Here is a 17,786-nt window from a genome sequence, read left to right as displayed (position 1 = left end):
ACAGGCGGGACACACACACACACAATTTCCCTCTTCGATTAACAAGAAAACATGTCAGATGTCCACAGCACTTACCAAAAGACTGCAACATATGAGAAGAATAAGAGGAGAAAAAAGAGAGGCAAATAAAGAAGAGTGAGAGAAGACGAGAGGACTGCGGAGGGGACGAGTGAAAGGACTGCCCTGTCTCTGCCGGGTGACAGCTATTCTCCTCTCATCACAAATGTGTTCCTTCAATGCCACAAGGGGGTGAGCGGAAGTCTTATGAGGACAGGCACAGGGAAGAAATGGCCGTCTATGACGAGTCTGGGGGATGGACAGCACTGCGTGGAAAAGCACCACAGACTGTTAGAAATGCTTCCCCCGCAATCTATTCTTCTAATGTAAGGTAGAGCCTGCTTCATTGAGCAGAAATCGATCTTAGCCACACTACAAAGCACACACTGCAGTAGCTCGCGCTTCAAAAAGCCAACGTGTAGTTTACTTACAAAACATCCAATAGTAAAGGGAGTGCCACTGGTACACCTTGAAGTGTTGCTAAGTGGCACCGGGGATAATTGGAAACACAATACAGGTGTACTAGTAACATTCCATGCCCTTTTTTGAAAAGTAAAAACTAGACCAAAGACATAGCAGTTCACTCATGGTGCATTTCCAAAAAGGTTTTACCCCAATGTTTTACACAAAAAAGGCTCAGACTTCTCTGTTTCCATCTATGCGGGCCGGCACCTGTGTCTCACTGGGCCGTGGCTCCGGGCAGACCTGCTCTCACCTGGGGCCAAAGCCAGGCCACTGGTACTTTTCTGCTGGCATTTACTTAACAATGGCTGACTGTGAACTTTAACACTTTCTCACAAAGCAACTGTTTGGTTTATGCAGAGGTTGTTGATTCTGCTCTTCCTACTGTCAGCCCTAGCTATGGAAACACAATGTCCCTAGTATAACATAATAGGGCTGCTATTGCCAGGGACCTCACGATACGATATTGTCACGATGCTTAAGTGCTGATACGATATTTATTGCGATACTGTGATTTTATTGCGATTCGATACTGTGATTTTATTGCGATTCGATGTTCCAAACATGTTGCTCACCATATGTCTGCTGCAGACGGACAAGAGAGAGACATGGGAAAACACGTTTTGATCAGTCATGGAGTGTTGAAAACAAATTGGCTCCCTATTTAAAAAGAAGATGAAGAACAAGCTATGAAGGAGAAATACTAGAGTTTTCGTGCAGCCAGCTAGGGCAAAAATAATATTGCGATATTGTCAAAAAGATACGATATGATATATCTTAAAAAATAATATCTCCAAACATGTAACGGTGCAGATTATCTTCCCCCCATCACTATAACATAAGGTTGTATGACTAATGTAACATTGGGGTTACAGTCGAAAAGCAGAAGCATTGGCTCCCAAGTGGCTCGCGGTCTAAGGCACTGCATCTCGGTGCTTGAGGCGTCACTACACACATCCTGGTTTGATTCCAGGCTGTATCACAACTGGATGTGATTGGGAGTCCCATAGGGTGGTGCACAATTGGCCCAGGGTCGTCTGGATATAGCTGGTGTAGGCCATCATTGTAAATAAGAATTTGATCTTAACTGACTTGCCTAGTTTAATAAAGGTAAATATATAAAATTAAGGGAACAAATGTTGGCTGCTTCTCCCCACAAAGTGTTTTTCTTCAGGATGTGGTTCTGTTGATGACAAAGGAAGGGCTGTACGTGTAGTACTGTCTCTGTCTCTCTGCTCTGTTTGTGAGTTAGCAGCAGCAGATCAGTTCAGTCGGCAGGCGCTAAGTAGAGCGGCTTCCGGTTGTATTGAGCAAACGTCAGGTCTGATTCTGGGCCCTTGGTTGAGGTAGTCATTAAGCAGTCATGTCAAATCACCAGTGGAGTGAGGAAGGATGTCCGGATCCCAGGCCTGACACGAAGCCTCTCGCTCCTCTACCGTTCACCTACTGCCAGATCAGGCAGCCAGGAGGTGGGTATGATACTCACACAGGGGCTCATGGGTAATTTATGAGCAGGGCACTGCAGGCTTTGACACATGAAAGCAGGAATTCAGGAGACTTTTCTCAATTTACATCAACAACATAGCTCAGGCAGTAGGAATTTTTCTCATAAAGTGTATATGCAGATGATACAGTCTTATACTCAGCTGGCCCCTCCCCGAATTTTGTGTTAAACGCTCTACAACAAAGCTTTCTAAGTGTTCAACAAGCTTTCTCTGCCCTTCACCTTGTTCGGAACACCTCCAAAACAAAGGTCATGTGGTTTGGTAAGAAGAATGCCCCTCTCCCCACAGGTGCGATTACTACCTGGGAGGGTTTAGAGCTCATACAAGTACTTGGGAGTATGGCTTGATGGTACACTGTCCTTCTCTCAGCAAATATCAAAGCTGCAGGCTAAGGTTCAAATCTGGTTTCCTCTATTGTAATCACTCCTTTTTTTTACCCCAGCTGCCAAGCTAACCCTGATTCAGATGACCATCCTACCCATGCTAGATTTTGGAGACGTAATTTATAGATTGGCTAGATGTTCTTTACCATTCGGCCAACAGATTTGCAACTAATGCTCCTTATAGGACACATCACTGCACTCTATACTCCTCTGTAAACTGGTAATCTCTGTATACCCGTCGCAAGACCCACTGGTTGATGCTTATTTATAAAACCCTCTTAGACCTCACTCCCCCCTATCTGAGATATCTACTGCAGCCCTCATCCTCCACATACAACACCCGTTCTGCCAGTCACTTTCATTAAGGTCCCCAAAGCACACACATCCCTGGGTCGCTCCTCTTTTCAGTTTGCTACAGCTAGCGACTGGAACAAGCTGCAACAAACACTCAAACTGGACAGTTTTATCTCCATCTCTTCATTCAAAGACTCAATCATGGACACTCTTACTGACGGTTGTGGCTGCTTCGTTTGATGTATTGTTGTCTCTACCTTCTTGCCCTTGTGCTGTTGTCTTTGTCCAATAATGTTTGTACCATGTTTTGTGCTGCTACCATGTTGTGGTGCTGCCATGTTGTTGCCATGTTGTGTTTCTACCATGCTGTGTTGTCATGTGTTGCTGCCATGCTATGTTGTTGTATTTAGGTCTCTCTTTACTGTATGTAGTGTTGTGGTGTCTATCTTGTCGTGATGTGTGTCTTGTCCTATAATCATATTGTATATTTTATTTTATCCCCGCAGGAGGCCTTTTGCCTTTTGGTAGGCCGTCATTGTAAAAAAAGAATTTGTTCTTAACTGACTAGATTTTTTTTTTTTAATGCTTCTTACCAGATACCGTATCTACAGTGGAAAGCACACTCACAGTTCAGTTCACAAAAGCTTATTGTGATTCAATGTTTGTCACGCCCTGGTCGAAGTATTTTGTGTTTTTCTTTATGTATTTGGTCAGGCCAGGGTGTGACATGGGTTTTTGTATGTGGTGTGTAGCTTAGTGGGATTGTAGCTTAGTGGGGTGTTCTAAGAGAGTCTATGGCTGTCTGAAGTGGTTCTCAATCAGAGGCAGGTGTTTATCGTTGTCTCTGATTGGGAGCCATATTTAGGCAGCCATATTCTTTGGTTGTAGGTGGTTGTGGGTGATTGTCCTGAGTGTCTTGATGTCCTTAGTCTGTGTTAGTTTGCACCAGTTAAGGCTGTTTCGGTTTTCACTACGTTTATTGTTTTGTAGAGTTTGTGTTTATTCGTGTTTACGTTGTTTAAATAAACATGAATCGCAATCGACACGCTGCAGTTTTGTCCGACTCTCCTTCACCATATGAAAACCGTAACAATGTTCCAAACATATTGCTCCAAAAACAATAATAAAGAAAGTCGCATACTCCCCGTAACTCTCATATTCACAGAGATGTTGGATCTTAATTTGACCAGTTTCGCCGCAGGAGTAAAATGATCCTGCTGGAGGATTTGATTATTCTCAAAAAAGTTAAACGTTCTAACATTCTATTTTCATAGGCTACTTTAGGCTATAGTTTAGGTGCAGCCTACAGCTGCATTTTGGATACACTTCTATGTCGTAGACCAATATCTATCTTGTGTTATTATTAAGTTGCACTGAACAAAAATATGAACGCAACATGTAAAGTGTTTGTTCCATGTTTCATGAGCTGAAATAAAACATACCAGAATTGTTCCAGTCACACAAAAAGCTTATTTCTCTCAAATTCTGTGCACAAATTTGTTTACATCCCTGTTAGTGATCATATCTCCTTTGCCAAGATAATCCATCCACCTGACAGGTGTGGCATATCAAGAAGCTGATTTAAAAGCATGATCATAACACAGGTGCATTTGACTGGGGACAATAGAAGGCCACTCTAAAATGTCTGAAGTTTTCAATGTCTGAAGTTTTGAGGGTGCGTGCAATTGGCATGCTGACTGCAGGAATGTCCCCCAGAGCTGTTGCCAGATCATTTAATGTTCATTTCTCTACTATAAGCCGCCTCCAACGTCGTTTTAGAGAATTTGACAGTACGTCCAACTGGCCTCGCAACCGCAGACCACGTGTATGGCGTCGTGTGGGCGAGCGGTTTGCTGATGTCAACGTTGTTAACAGAGTGCCCTATGGTGGCGGTGGGATTATGGTATGGGCAGGCCGAAGCTACAGACAACGAACACAATTTAATTTTATCGATGGCAATTTGAATGCACAGAGATGCCGTGACAAGATCCTGAGGCCCATTGTCGTGGCATTCATCTGCTGCCATCACCTCATGTTTCAGCATGATAATGAACGGCCCCATGTCAGAAGGATCTGGACACAATTCCTGGAAGCTGAAAATGTCCCAGTTCTTCCATGGCCTGCATACTCACCAGACTTGTCACCCATTGAGCAAGTTTGGGATGCTCTGGATCGACGTGTGCAACTGCGTGTTGCAGATCCTGCCAATATCCAGTAACTTCGCAGAGCCATTGAAGAGGAGTGGGACAACATTCTGGTCACACCAGATACAGTACTGGCTGGTTTTCTGATCCAAGACCCTAACTTTTTTTTTAGGTATCTGTGACCAACAGATATGCATCTGTATTCACAGTCATGTGAAATCCATAGATTAGGGCCTAAATCATTTATTTCTATTGACTGATTTCCTTATATGAGCTCAGGAAAATCATTGAAATTGTTGTATGTTTGTCACGAATTACTAAGGTGGGTGGAATCAGGCGCAGAGAGCAGGTTTCAGTTATTAGACAGCTTATTCTCCGGCGCACAAAACAACGGTCAACCCAACACACAGGGTGAATAATCCAACGCAGGACCAAAATAGTCCGGAGAATAAAACTCATGAACACCACCAAATAACAGGAATACAAAAACAATCCCGCACAAAACAAGGGCGGGACAACCTATTAAATATAAGGACGCTAATTAAACTAAAATACACACAGGTGAAACTAATAAGACAAAACCAACAGACAAACGAAAAAGGGATCGGTAGCGGCTAGTAGGACGGTGACGACGACCGCCGAGCACCGCCCGAACAGGCAGGGGAGCCAACTTCGGCGGAAGTCGTGACAATGTTGCGTCTTTTTGTTCAGGATATATAAAACTATGGTTGTTGATGTACTGTATATGGCTGCATTGTTGTACATTTGAATGTCGCAGTAGCAGGACCTACAGTAGTAGGGCATTTATTCTGTCTGGTGCGTTTGAGCGAGTGAGAAAGAAAGAGAACTGCTGGTTTTCTGTGAATGTATTTATCACAAGGCTCATTTGAATTTCCTGAGGTGCAGGAAAACACTCAGCCACAACAGAGTGATCAAATTAAGATACTATATCTTTACTACACCTGTTTATGCAGAGCATACCACACATACTAGCCAAGCCATGCCAGGTCCATAGAACAGCTTCTGTGTGTGATAATATCTTATTATTTCACCCGTTGGCTGCATGTTACTAGTGGGTGGTAGGAAGTATTTCGCACACACTGTGGTAGACAGACTCAGTTGGCTGGCTGGCTGGTTGATGGATGGATGGGTTATAATGGATCTGATAGTCGCAGTGATGTTCCCTCCTTTCACATTCAGTGTTAAAAGGAGCCTCCAGGGCTGAGATGTCACTGTTGCTCCCTGACTGTGACTTGGGATGGGACTGCTGTTACTGGGCAGTCTGTCAGCCATGCAGCCATCTCCACAGCAACCCTCCCAAATCAATTTAGCATGAGACTGATTCAGCGGCTCAAGGTCATCCTGCAGCACAGCCATCAGAATCAGGCTTGAGTCTGGATGACACGACAGCTGCTGACCAGGCCAGAGCACACTGTGACTGCACAGAGCAACAGCTCCAGGGGGACAAATACTAACACACACTCCCTCTCCCTATCCTCCTCCTTTACACTCTCTTTCTCATCTCTCTCCCTTCCCCATCTCTCTCTCTCTTTCTCCCCCTCTCTTTTTCATCTCTCTCTCTCTCTCTCTCTCTCTCTCTCTCTCTCTCTCTCTCTCTCTCTCTCGCTCTCTCTATAATTTTCTCTCGCTCACACACAAACTCAATCAAATACGACCCAGAGACAAATTAACAGTACACAAAAACAGACCTATGAAGAAATAGGAACAAACACACGTGTACCCAGCTCTGTTATCGTCAGCCCCTGTATTCAATGTGACAAAGACAGCAAACCACAGTGTGCTCTATGTTTTACACAATACATGGTGTGACCCATTTCCTGCCTACAGCATGGTCTTGGCTGTTTTTCTGGCTGTAAGACAAAGCATCAGAGATCTGATTCTAAAACCCAGAGGCTGGTGTAAAAAGGAGAGCAAGCAATCCACAGAACAGCAAAAACCCAATAGACATCAGTCTCTTCCACTCCGGCCCTGTCACACCTTCAATCATACGATATCCCAACCACAGGAGGCCGGTGGAACCTTAATTGGATAGGATGGGCTCAGAGTATTGGCCGGAACGGAATCAATGGAATGGTATTGAACATATCAGACACGTGGTTTCCATGTGTTGGATACCATTCCATTCACTCCATTCCAGCCATTATTATGAGTCGTCCTCCCCTCAGCAGCCTCCCGTGATCCCAACTGATATGCATGAAAGAGATAGATAGCAGTGGACCCTATTTTGCAAAGACACATTAACTATTCAGTTTATTCTATTGAAACAGTTCATTGAGATTACAGGTGATACAAAACAGTAACATCTGCATGGAACAACAAATGAACTGTATCTGTCTCAGAGATGCGACCTAATACTGTATCTGGGCACAATGCCCTTTATAAGACAGCCTCCTTCACAGCGTAACACCATACACAATATTATACATGAAGGGAAGTTGGATATGACTGGATGTGGGTCACAGAGCCATGGAGGGGGAATGAATATCTGGGTCAAACTGGATCATAGAGGCTTAAGTCTCTATGCATTCTAGCTCACCTATTAATACACCACAGAAGGGTTGGCACAGATGATCACTATTATACCAGTGTTCTGCCACATCCAACCCGACTCCTTTACCAGGAGGTCCGTGGTTGTTGTGTACGGTGTGCGTGCGTATGTGTGTGATGTCGCGGCATCACCATAGTTCACTATTCTAGATCCATTAACCCAATCCGATCAGTCAACATCAACGCAACAGAATTAGAGTCAGAGGAATTAGGTCTTTGCATATTTCACATTAGATATCATGATGAATCCTAAAATATATATTTTTGCTCATCTGCCTGGCAGCAGTTTGAAATTACTCAAAATCCCTACCCCATTTCTGCTGGACTGGACACTTTTCAGAAGCATAGTGTTTGAAAAAGGGGAAAATCCCCTTTAATAACAGACAATAATACATAGAGCCATCACAGATACATGTTGAGCACTGAGCCATTGAAACAGTGGAGCCCTGTACATCTGCCATTGATTCGACAATTCAGACATTAACGGTGTGGAAAATAAAGCATTCCCTTGAGGCTGCCATGGTGAAAACAAGAAAATGAAATGTGATTCGTTTGTCTCCCATTGAGGTGGAGGTGTGACAGTGCTCCTATCCCAGAAGTCCAGACACCATCAGTCTAAGGTGGCTTAATGGGGTTAGGTATGAATGAGTCATTTCCCGTACAAATCTAGGGCCAAACCTGTCTGGAACTGTCTGTCCCTCTTGCAACAGTAACATCACAGGAGCAGCAGCATGACACAACAGCTACAGGAAATGATTCTGAGTCAAAGTAGAGGAAGAGCTAGGTCATGTCATAAAATGGAAGACTTCAATTCAGAACAAATTGTTATCATTACAAGTGGGTTATCTAACAGTGGCAGGTATTGGCTCACCAAAACACAGCGACCAGGGAAGAACTTGCAGAATGAAAGTTGATGCCTTTTGATTATATTAATTCAAAAGAAGATTACGAGATTAAATCATTGACTGGCTGTGCCTCCCTCCAGCGTGCCTGGCTTTACAAGAACAAGGGGATATTGAAGAAGAAAATGCACTGTCCTCTTAGAGTTTGGTTAGCCTCTGACTTTATTTCCATTCATATTGTGGATTATTCAGCCTCTGTGGATTTAGGCAAAGGAAGCTGCTTCACTCCAAGCTGTTGTGGAAAGTGTCAGAAAGATATGAAATGGTGAAAAGTGCATAAGTCTGTCAAAACTGACATCCGCTACGCCATAATTGGCTGAGACTTAGAGGTGTCTGAGAGCACAGGCATCATGTCCTTATCCAGCTCTGCCAGAGGCTCCAGCCGGTGGGGAAACTTCATACAGAGATCCTTCTAAGGGGGATCCATGGAAAGACGAATTAGACAACCGAACCCCGAAAGGGAGTGAGTGAATAATTGAGCTGCACTCATTCTGGATCAAACCAGTTTGGATTGCCCGTGGCGGCCAGCAAGCTACACATCTACAGAGTTCCTCAGGGGACCAGGTTTACTGTGATGCCATGCTAGAGACAGAAAGGGGCGGGGCGGGGCGGGTCGGGGGACAGGTTTTGGTTATCATGATTATCCATGTGATTCAAGTGAGCTCTGAAGAACAGTTGATTACTCCAGGCACACAAAGCCTCTTTGAAAGGTTTTCAGAGTGAATGACCTCCAGCGGTAGTGCTCAAGGTCATACGACATTCAACATTGCATTAGCCGATTAGATACAACATCGCTTCTTGATCAGGACTACAGTATATTTTAAATTCACTGTTATTAAAGTATGTGTGTATAGTCAGCTTTTTCCCAAATTCGACAACCACGGTCCTAAAACACTGTCAATGACAGTAAACAGCCCATGACTTCACTGCACTTTATCCCTCTAAGATAATTATACACTTTGGGAGGAGGGGCGGCCATTTAAAGAGAGCTCTCCCCAAGTCAGTTAACCCAGATTAGAGGAGTACTAGGGATAAACCTGCATGTATGGGCCTTGTCTGCTGGCCCTCCCAAACAAACAGACAGCCAGGGTATGGGGCGGCAGGTAGCCTAGTGGTTAGAGCATTGGGCCAGTAACCGAAAGGCTGCTAGATTGAATCCCTGATCTGACAAGGTAAAAATCTGACGTTCTGCCCCTGAACAAGGCAGCTAACCCACTGTTCCCAGGCCGTCATTGTAAATAAGAATATGTTCTTAACTGACTTGCCTAGTTAAACAAAGGTTAAATATAAATAAATAAATGAGGCCTGGCCCTGCATTGTCCAGACCTCTGAGTTTAGTGGGTCAGGAGGGCCCATTTCAGTGGGATTTGGCTGTTTTGATTCCACTCACTGTCATGGCTGGCACACTGAGCCCACGGGATGAAGCTACACTGCAGCATCTTAATCTGGTTAAAGCGTCTCCAATAACCCCAGCTTCTAGTTGATGTAATAACCCCTGATCCCTCCTACTGTATCTGCCCTGACTTTTCAACTGACGGGAAGACGGATGCCCATACCTAACCTACTGCACACCACAGGCCTTCATCAGAAACCCTGGGGAATTTAAAACATACATGGGTGACACAATACAAGGGTAAATTATAACCTGGGCCCTAGGGTACAGCTGGGTATAGGGAGAAGCAGGCTTGCTATAGGGCACTACTGACCTTTGCGTATTGTATCCACAGCTGTGAATTGGGTATGGCATGTGTAAGCACATTTCCCGCTTTGAGAAATCCCATTGCTTTTGCAATGTGTGGAGGAACAGATGCTTGGGGTGTTAGACCAGAACACAATAATGTTTCTTCTGCCGAGTGTTCTGGAGCCATTTTCCAGCCATCGTATTCACAGACACATTCGTTCTCATCATGTTTGCTGTAAATGGTGAGGCCTAGACAAAGTGATAGATTAAAGGAATATGTCTAAAGCAAGTAATGTGAATAGAGGCACTCATAAAGGACAAATTGTCTCCATCCTCCTCCTGTCTCACTCACTCCACCCCACAGCAGTTTGCCATTGCAATTATTAGATGCTATTAAGAAATCTTGGCCACTAATTGCAAAGAAAATAGCTTTCTTCCAAAAGGCACAGGGAGAATTCACCTGACTTCTGCCACCACTATCTGGCCACCTGCAATGCCTTTAATAGTTGTTTTTTCTACTGTGACAAGGGAACTGAAGCAAAACCATCTTGGTATTTTATCCCCACCCTCAATATTCTAAAATCTCACCACATCTCCTAATATGCATATAGATGGTCATACCTGGACCAAGTGAAAATGCAACAGAAATGTGCGAATTTCTGACATTTTCATAATTCATAAAATATGGGGTTCTTTCTGATGGATAAGCAAAGGATCATGGGTACCATTGTACTCGTAGATCATGTGCACTGAACTGGAACAGACCGTTTAAAATCCGGTCCCGTTTTTTACTGACACGAGTGCTTTTTTCTGAGGACTTGATTTGCTAGGATAAACAATCATACTTATTAAGATGCAAAGGGTGCAAAAGGATTGGCTCTTTGATCAAAAGATAAAAAGGAAATACAGTATATCAAATATTAGGAACCCCCCATTCTTGATACACATGTGAAACTGTTGAGCGTGAAAAACCCAGCAGCGTTGCAGGTCTTGACACCTACTACCATACCCCGTTCAAAGGCACTTACTTTTTTGTTTTGCCAATTCACCCTCTGAATGACACACATACACAATCCTTGTCTCAACTGTCTCAATACTTAAAAATCCTTATTAGCCTGTCTCCTCTCCTTCATCTACACTGATTGAAGTGGATTTAACAGGTGACATCAATAAGGGATCATAGCTTTCACCTGGATTCACCTGGTCAGTCTGTCATGGAAAGAGCAGGTGTTCTTAATATTTTGTACACTCAGTGTACATCATTGAATACATTCTGACGTACAGATAATTGAAAGTGTTTAAGGAGAGAATAACTCAAGTGGCCATAGATCTCTCTATGAAATATGAAGGCACCGAAATAAGGTTTGGAAAGACTTGCACATTGATTGCACATTGACGTTTGGGTGTTGTACGTTGACATTTACATGCATTGTATTTCCAAACAAACTAAAAACTGATTGTGTTGCAACCTCCCCTCAGCATAGAATCATCATCCCAGCTTGCACATCTCTGAAACTGTACAAGCTGCAAACAGGTATTCACAACACAAACAAATGACAGTACACACAGACCAGATAACACAGATTACAAGATCTGGTAGAGAGGAGCGGCGTTTTTTTGTAGATGTTGAGGAACCGTACATTACAGTGGTGATGGATGTGGTCTGGGGAGTGCAGCCACAGCGTAGAGCCTGTCTGTTCCTGTATGTCCCTACTCTGACAGACAGCCAGCAGGGCATGAGCAGGGTGAGCTGGATCACTCCAGGGGGATCCAGAGCCACCGTCACAGTCCCTAGGTCTGCCTTGGCAGCGGTGAGGAGAAGGTCAAATCAGGAAAGGGGCATGATGGCAAAGTGGCAGGATTAGTCAGCCACTTGCTACTCTTTACATTATTTATTTACCCACTCAGCAGATGCCCTGATCCACCGGGAGATGGATAGATTTACATATTATCCACTTCTACAGCTGGATATTTAGAAAAACAATTTGGGCTAAGTGTCCTTCTCAAGGATAGAGCCCCGATGTCCCATGTGTATCCTTTATCCTTCACCGAGGCCCCTTTTCTCAATCAGAACGCTGAAATAAAAGACCAACTTAATACAGTGTCGCTGCCACACTAGTGTGGGGTGAAGATACTTCTTGGAAGTGAATGACTATGACAAAGAATACACAGAACAAAGTGAAGAGGTCAGTGCTGTATCCATGAAAACCACTCCGCTATTTAATTTGACATGGGAGCACAGAGCCAGTGCTTTCATTTGAGAGCTGAAGCAGATATCTGCACTGTAACTAATGGAAGGTTAACAGGAGATTCAAGATGCTGGAGGTTATCTATTCACCGCAAACAATGCAAAGAGTATGCTTGGGCATACAGTATGAAGCAGGTAATATCTGAATTAATATATTATACAATTAATAAACATATATTTGATCAAGATGAGAGGATTCATCCATTGAATGTATTGAAGTGTATTCATTTAATCAAATTGTATTATTAACACGTGTATTATATTATAGGTCCTCAAATGGAAAGGCATTAAGAAATAAAGATTGCTTAGATAGTATCGGCTATCATGACATTCAGATTACAAAGACATTTTTAAGATGGCAAATTCATTAATCGAAGACATTCTCAGTGATCTGTTTGTGGAAAGTGAAGTTCTACACCCAACACTGAGGTACTGAAATAGTAGCAACACACTTGGCTAGCCACATGTTGATGGGTGATCCCCAACAAAATATCAAAGAAAGTCCTCAGCTACAGTGTCAACATAGAGGACTGTGCTGGGCATAGTGGCATGTCCATAGAGGAACCTAAAAAAATATCCTGCCTTTCCATTCTCTTTATCTATTTATTTTCTCTATTCATTTTTTACAGCTTGCCCGAGAGCGGGGAGTCTGTCTGCCGAAAGTCATTCCACAGCCTAGGGGGCTGGTGACATTTCAGGTGTGAGGGGGATGAGCTGTGAATTATAGATTAGAAGGAGAGCAGGGATTGGTGAGTATTACTTTGAGAGGCGCTATGATTGTCAGAGCAGCCAGCAAGGCTGTATAGGTTTAGTCACCCTTCATCACTGGGAAAACTCCCATTACAGCTTAGTTTATTGATACCAACACAACAGTCTGTGTGCAGTCAAAACATGCTAAATACTTTGAAGAGAGTTTAAACATTTCCTCTCATCTTGATATTACTTCATTCAGATTTCAATGGTTATGTATGTAGAATATGGATGCCATAAAATCACACAAGGGCCAGTTTTAACGGGAACAATTTCCTCCCTGATCCCAGCCCTCTCCCAATAGTCAGTCAGGAGATAGATGTTGTGGCTGGTTGAGGAGCCCTCGGTGGCTCATTAGAGCTCTTCTGAAGAGTGCCAGGGACCACATGACGTATCGAGGTTCCACTGACTGACTGCAGCCGTTTGTGGGCACAATTTTCTCTCTCTGCAAACAGTTTAGTGAAAGGTCAGGCTGCATTAGTGGCGGGTGTAAACACACCGTGGCCGAGGGGACAAGCTGTTCACTGGAAAGGTACTTATAAAGGACAGAGGCTACCTAGCAGCCAATAGATCATATTTCAGAGATGGTGTTATACAAAAGGGAAAATGGCAAAGTCTGAGGCCGATTTGTAACACAAAAAGGCAACACGTGGTCACCACTGATGTACAAACCATGTTTGTGTCACTGTATTAGGACTGGAACATCACATTTTGAGGATGGATGACAACCCGTGTTGGTAATATCAATTTATTTATCAGTTAATTTTTTTAAGCAGGAACCGGCATTTTGTGTCATTTTGACAGCATGGGATGTGTATTCCCATAATGCTGTACGTACAGTGATATAATAAAATCATGACAATCAACACTGCAACACTAACGGCTACCACCTCAGGAAGTCAATATAGATTTGAGACACCTGAGGTCGTTATTTAAGTGGTTCAGTTCTCTGGACATTGGCCTTGGGGTCTGCATTTCTGTCAGGGAAATTGATCTGAAGAGGAGTGCCAGAGGCAGCTTACAACTACACTATTTAATCAACTAAAGACAGAAACAGATGTTCTCAATCACATCCCAGACATATGTTGCCATGGTTATTATTATCATCTCTCTAAAGAGGCAGAGTTACATGTTCTTAGTCATTACACATATAATATTATGTGGATAATCAGTCTAGTATACACCGTGACAAGTACCATTAAGAAAATTCCCATAAAACATTTGCAGTAAACATGTAAGGATATGTCCCTTACCTGAGCAGATTAGTTTCATCAACATGTACTCCCTTCCACAGTCCTTCTTATAGTAACATTTCAGCCGGTTAATGAGGCAGGTGCCGAACTTGAGCTCCTCTCTTCTGCACAGAAGGGCGATGTCCTCATCTGCAAGGGCAGGCAGAAGGGAGGGAGATTGTGAGGGGGGGAGGGAGACAGAGAGAGAGAGAGAGAGAGAGAGAGAGAGAGAGAGAGAGAGAGAGAGAGAGAGAGAGAGAGAGAGAGAGAGAGAGAGAGAGAGAGAGAGAGAGAGAGAGAGAGAGAGAGAGAGAGAGAGAGAGAGGGGGTGATGTGAGTGACAGGCTCCCTGTTGTTTATAGAGCCTGAGGCACATGCATGTGTGTGCGTGTGTATTTGTCTGTAGTGTGCAGCCAAGGGGCCACCCACACTGCCCTGTGTTCATTAGTTTTTCCTGTACATGACCACAGGGTCTGAGGTATCCGATCAATACCAGGACCCCTCTACATGCAATATTAAAGGAATACTTCAGGATTTTGGCAATGAATCTATCTACTTCCCCAGAGTCCGATGAACTCGTGGATACCATTTTTATGTCTCTGCGTGCAGTTTGAAGGAAGTTACTAACTAGAGCTAGCGCAATGGCTAACTAGTGTGCAGTGCAATGATTGGAAGTCTATGGGTATCTAGCAGATACCCATAGACTTCCAGTCATTGCGCTAATGCTAATTAGCATTGGCTCACCATACGACCTCTAACTTTCCTCATACTAGAGACAGAGGCATTAAAAATGGTATCCACAAGTTCATCTGACTCTGGGGAAGTAGAAAAATGGCCTCATTGACCAAATCCCAAAGTATCCCGTTAAAGCGTTTGGAGCTTGGATTTGTAACTTGGTGGAAATTATTAACACTGAAATCTGCTTCAGATTGGTTATCTTGAAATGTACGTTGTCATTTTCTTGTTTAGAATAAATCAATATGTAAATGAATCAAGCACTGTATTATACGCGTGTTATTACTTTTGTGTATTGTGCATGTGTGTGTTTATTATTTAAATGAGGTGAGTCATATATGAAGACGTTTACTCTGTGCACACTGTATGAAGGATGACTGTACTGCCTGCCATCAAAAAGCCCTGCCATTCATGTCCTGTTTAAAGCAGAGTGTATAATGTCACGCTAACCAAAGGTGCATAGTGCTCTTACATAACACTGCATCTTCTAGGCGACAGCTAAAATCTCTTAGATTCTAGTACACTCTAGTACACTCCATTCACGGACCATGAGTCCTGTATTATACATTAGACAACACCATACATTCATATAACCTGTGCATTCCTTGTATAAGAAGCCATGGTGAAATACTGTACTGAGCATTGGAACATCATGTAAAACACAGAGAAAACTCACAGGCTTTGGAGTAGTTCCTGACAACTTCAATGGCGTTTGAGGTGCCACAGACAAGGGGAGTGTGCAGTGCTAGAGCTGTCGAGGTACAGGGCAAAAATGAAACACAGAGAGAGGAAGCATTAATCTCATTTTGTAGTCCTGTCAACTTTGTTTTATGGTGACTGAGGTGTTATTCCCTCTTGGCTAACTCTGACATCACATCATGCCTCTTTGCCATTTCTGCCGAGGCCCGGTGAGGCTAATGCAGAGCTTGGACAAGCCATGGCTTGGCTTGGTATTTCAGGTCCAAAGGAGAATGTGGGACAAAGCCAGTAATGCATATTGGCTTTGGTCAACAAGCTGCCATGACCATTACTGTCTGAGGCAAAACTACATCAGAGCTGACTACAGATCAGATATTCAGACAGTCATGCCAGTTATCTCACAACATCAAAGCCCAACCTTTATGGTGATGTGACAGTATTATTGACAAGCTAAAATGTGAAGATCAAGATAAGACTTTAATATCCCCCGTAGAAAAATCTATAGTTCTTTATTCATTCATTTTGCACTGTCAGCTCTGTCTTTTTTGTATTTATCAAAGGCAGAAAACAAGTTGATTAGTTGTGTAACCAACCCGGTATCAGACAGTTTCTGGATACCCAGATCAATATGTTGAAAAATAACCCAAAAAAGGAATATGGAAATGATGACAATCAATGGAATTGTAATAACTTCTCATGAACATTATGTAACATAGTCAGTGGGTTGGCATCTTCCTCTACATCTACTAATAGAACACTAGGATGGATACTTAGATTTGATATGAAACCAGATGGGCCTCTAAACTGGCTGTCCTACTGTACAGTAACATGGACATATCAAATGCAAATAGTCCCTTTAAATTGGACAAGTATAGTTCCATGCAGAGCTCTGTTTCCATGTACTGTACCATATATATTCTGGGGATGTTTGGAAGATAAATGCAATGCTCTCTAGCTAGATTCTACATACTCCTCAGGGGTAGGTGCATAGCACTTGGTGCCTGTATACACTATGTTCATCAATCTTGGGCTAGCCCTATGTGACAGCCCAATTTGGCCTATTTTGGGTCAGTCATCAATTCATGGCCTTCCTTGGACAAGAACCAAACTAATAACGTAATAATGAGAAAATATGAATGACTTCAATACATTTTTTTTTTAAACATTCTATGAAAGCCCAAGCATGGCGCATGGATGCCATTATCTCAATGGTGAAACATCTTTAAAGGTGTACTCACAACACAGCATAACTAAAAAAAAAAGCAACTGCTCAACCTGGAATACTCTACGCAGATCACAGGTCTATAAACCAAAATTCAACAGTTTATCGGACAAGAGGAAAGAGTGATACAGTACTTACCCACCGACCGGGATAAAAATATCCCCATGTGATGCAGGTGTTTTCTTGTCGTTCGATTTCGGATAGCCTACCTACCCAATGCCAGCAGAAATATGACTTGTTTAATTCGAAGAAAACATCGCGATTAAAAGGGTTACGATATCTTACGGTGCCACATAATATCTGGTGTGAAAACCCTCAGAACACCTTCCCTGGTCCAAATTCCAACTCAAAACACGCGTGCCGTAGACCGGAGACGTTGCCCACCTGGCCAAAATAGCATGTATATCACTCATTAAACTTCTGTTAGATACTCGATAATACTAGTTTTTTTTCTCAAATTCACAGTGTAACCATCGAGCATGTAAACCAAATGCCTTCAAAAGCCGTCAAATCAAACACTCTGCAGCAAGAAGCATATTCTATGTCCCGCCATGGCTGCGAACGTAGTAGCTCGTTTGCAGCGCTCAGTTATCCAACATACAGTATTATAATGCCATGATATTTAATTTAGATGACAAGCGGGTAGCGACAGTCATGTGGCAACACTGGCGATTGTTTACAAATGACATAAGGGTAGTTGGATGGATACCATATTGCAGATTACTGGGCAAATACAATATGAATGTCCCAGGATGTAAGAGCACCACCTTTTTCTGTTTTAATGTTAAGTTTACAGTATTTGTATTAATTTTATTTCTTCCGTTTTCTGAAGCAGACAAAGGCTATTATGTTGTGAACTGTCTTCTGACATCCACACATTTCGAGTGTTATCCACTTTATTCAC

At 43.0% G+C, this 17,786-nt stretch overlaps 1 protein-coding gene across 2 annotated transcripts in view; it reads right to left on the bottom strand.

The window, feature by feature from the left end:
• The window catches only part of LOC118393756 (protein BEAN1), a 44,107-nt gene extending 26,639 nt beyond the window's left edge, over positions 1-17,468 (bottom strand). Inside the window, exons 1-3 of one of the 2 annotated variants that reach the window (XM_035786798.2) lie at positions 17,021-17,468; positions 15,638-15,712; positions 14,248-14,376 (exon numbers count right to left, since the gene is read on the bottom strand). In XM_035786798.2, the coding sequence (XP_035642691.1) occupies positions 14,248-14,376; positions 15,638-15,712; positions 17,021-17,048 (232 nt within the window). In that variant the 5' untranslated portion in view covers positions 17,049-17,468. Of the gene's footprint in view, positions 1-14,247; positions 14,377-15,637; positions 15,713-17,020 lie in introns of those variants that run through there. The other variant, XM_035786799.2, reaches the window with a different exon arrangement.
• Between the last annotated feature and the right edge of the window lie 318 nt (positions 17,469-17,786).

This window comes from Oncorhynchus keta, chromosome 14 (assembly GCF_023373465.1).
Source record: "Oncorhynchus keta strain PuntledgeMale-10-30-2019 chromosome 14, Oket_V2, whole genome shotgun sequence".
Lineage (NCBI taxonomy): Eukaryota > Metazoa > Chordata > Actinopteri > Salmoniformes > Salmonidae > Oncorhynchus > Oncorhynchus keta.
This window is presented reverse-complemented; position numbering and strand designations above follow the sequence as displayed.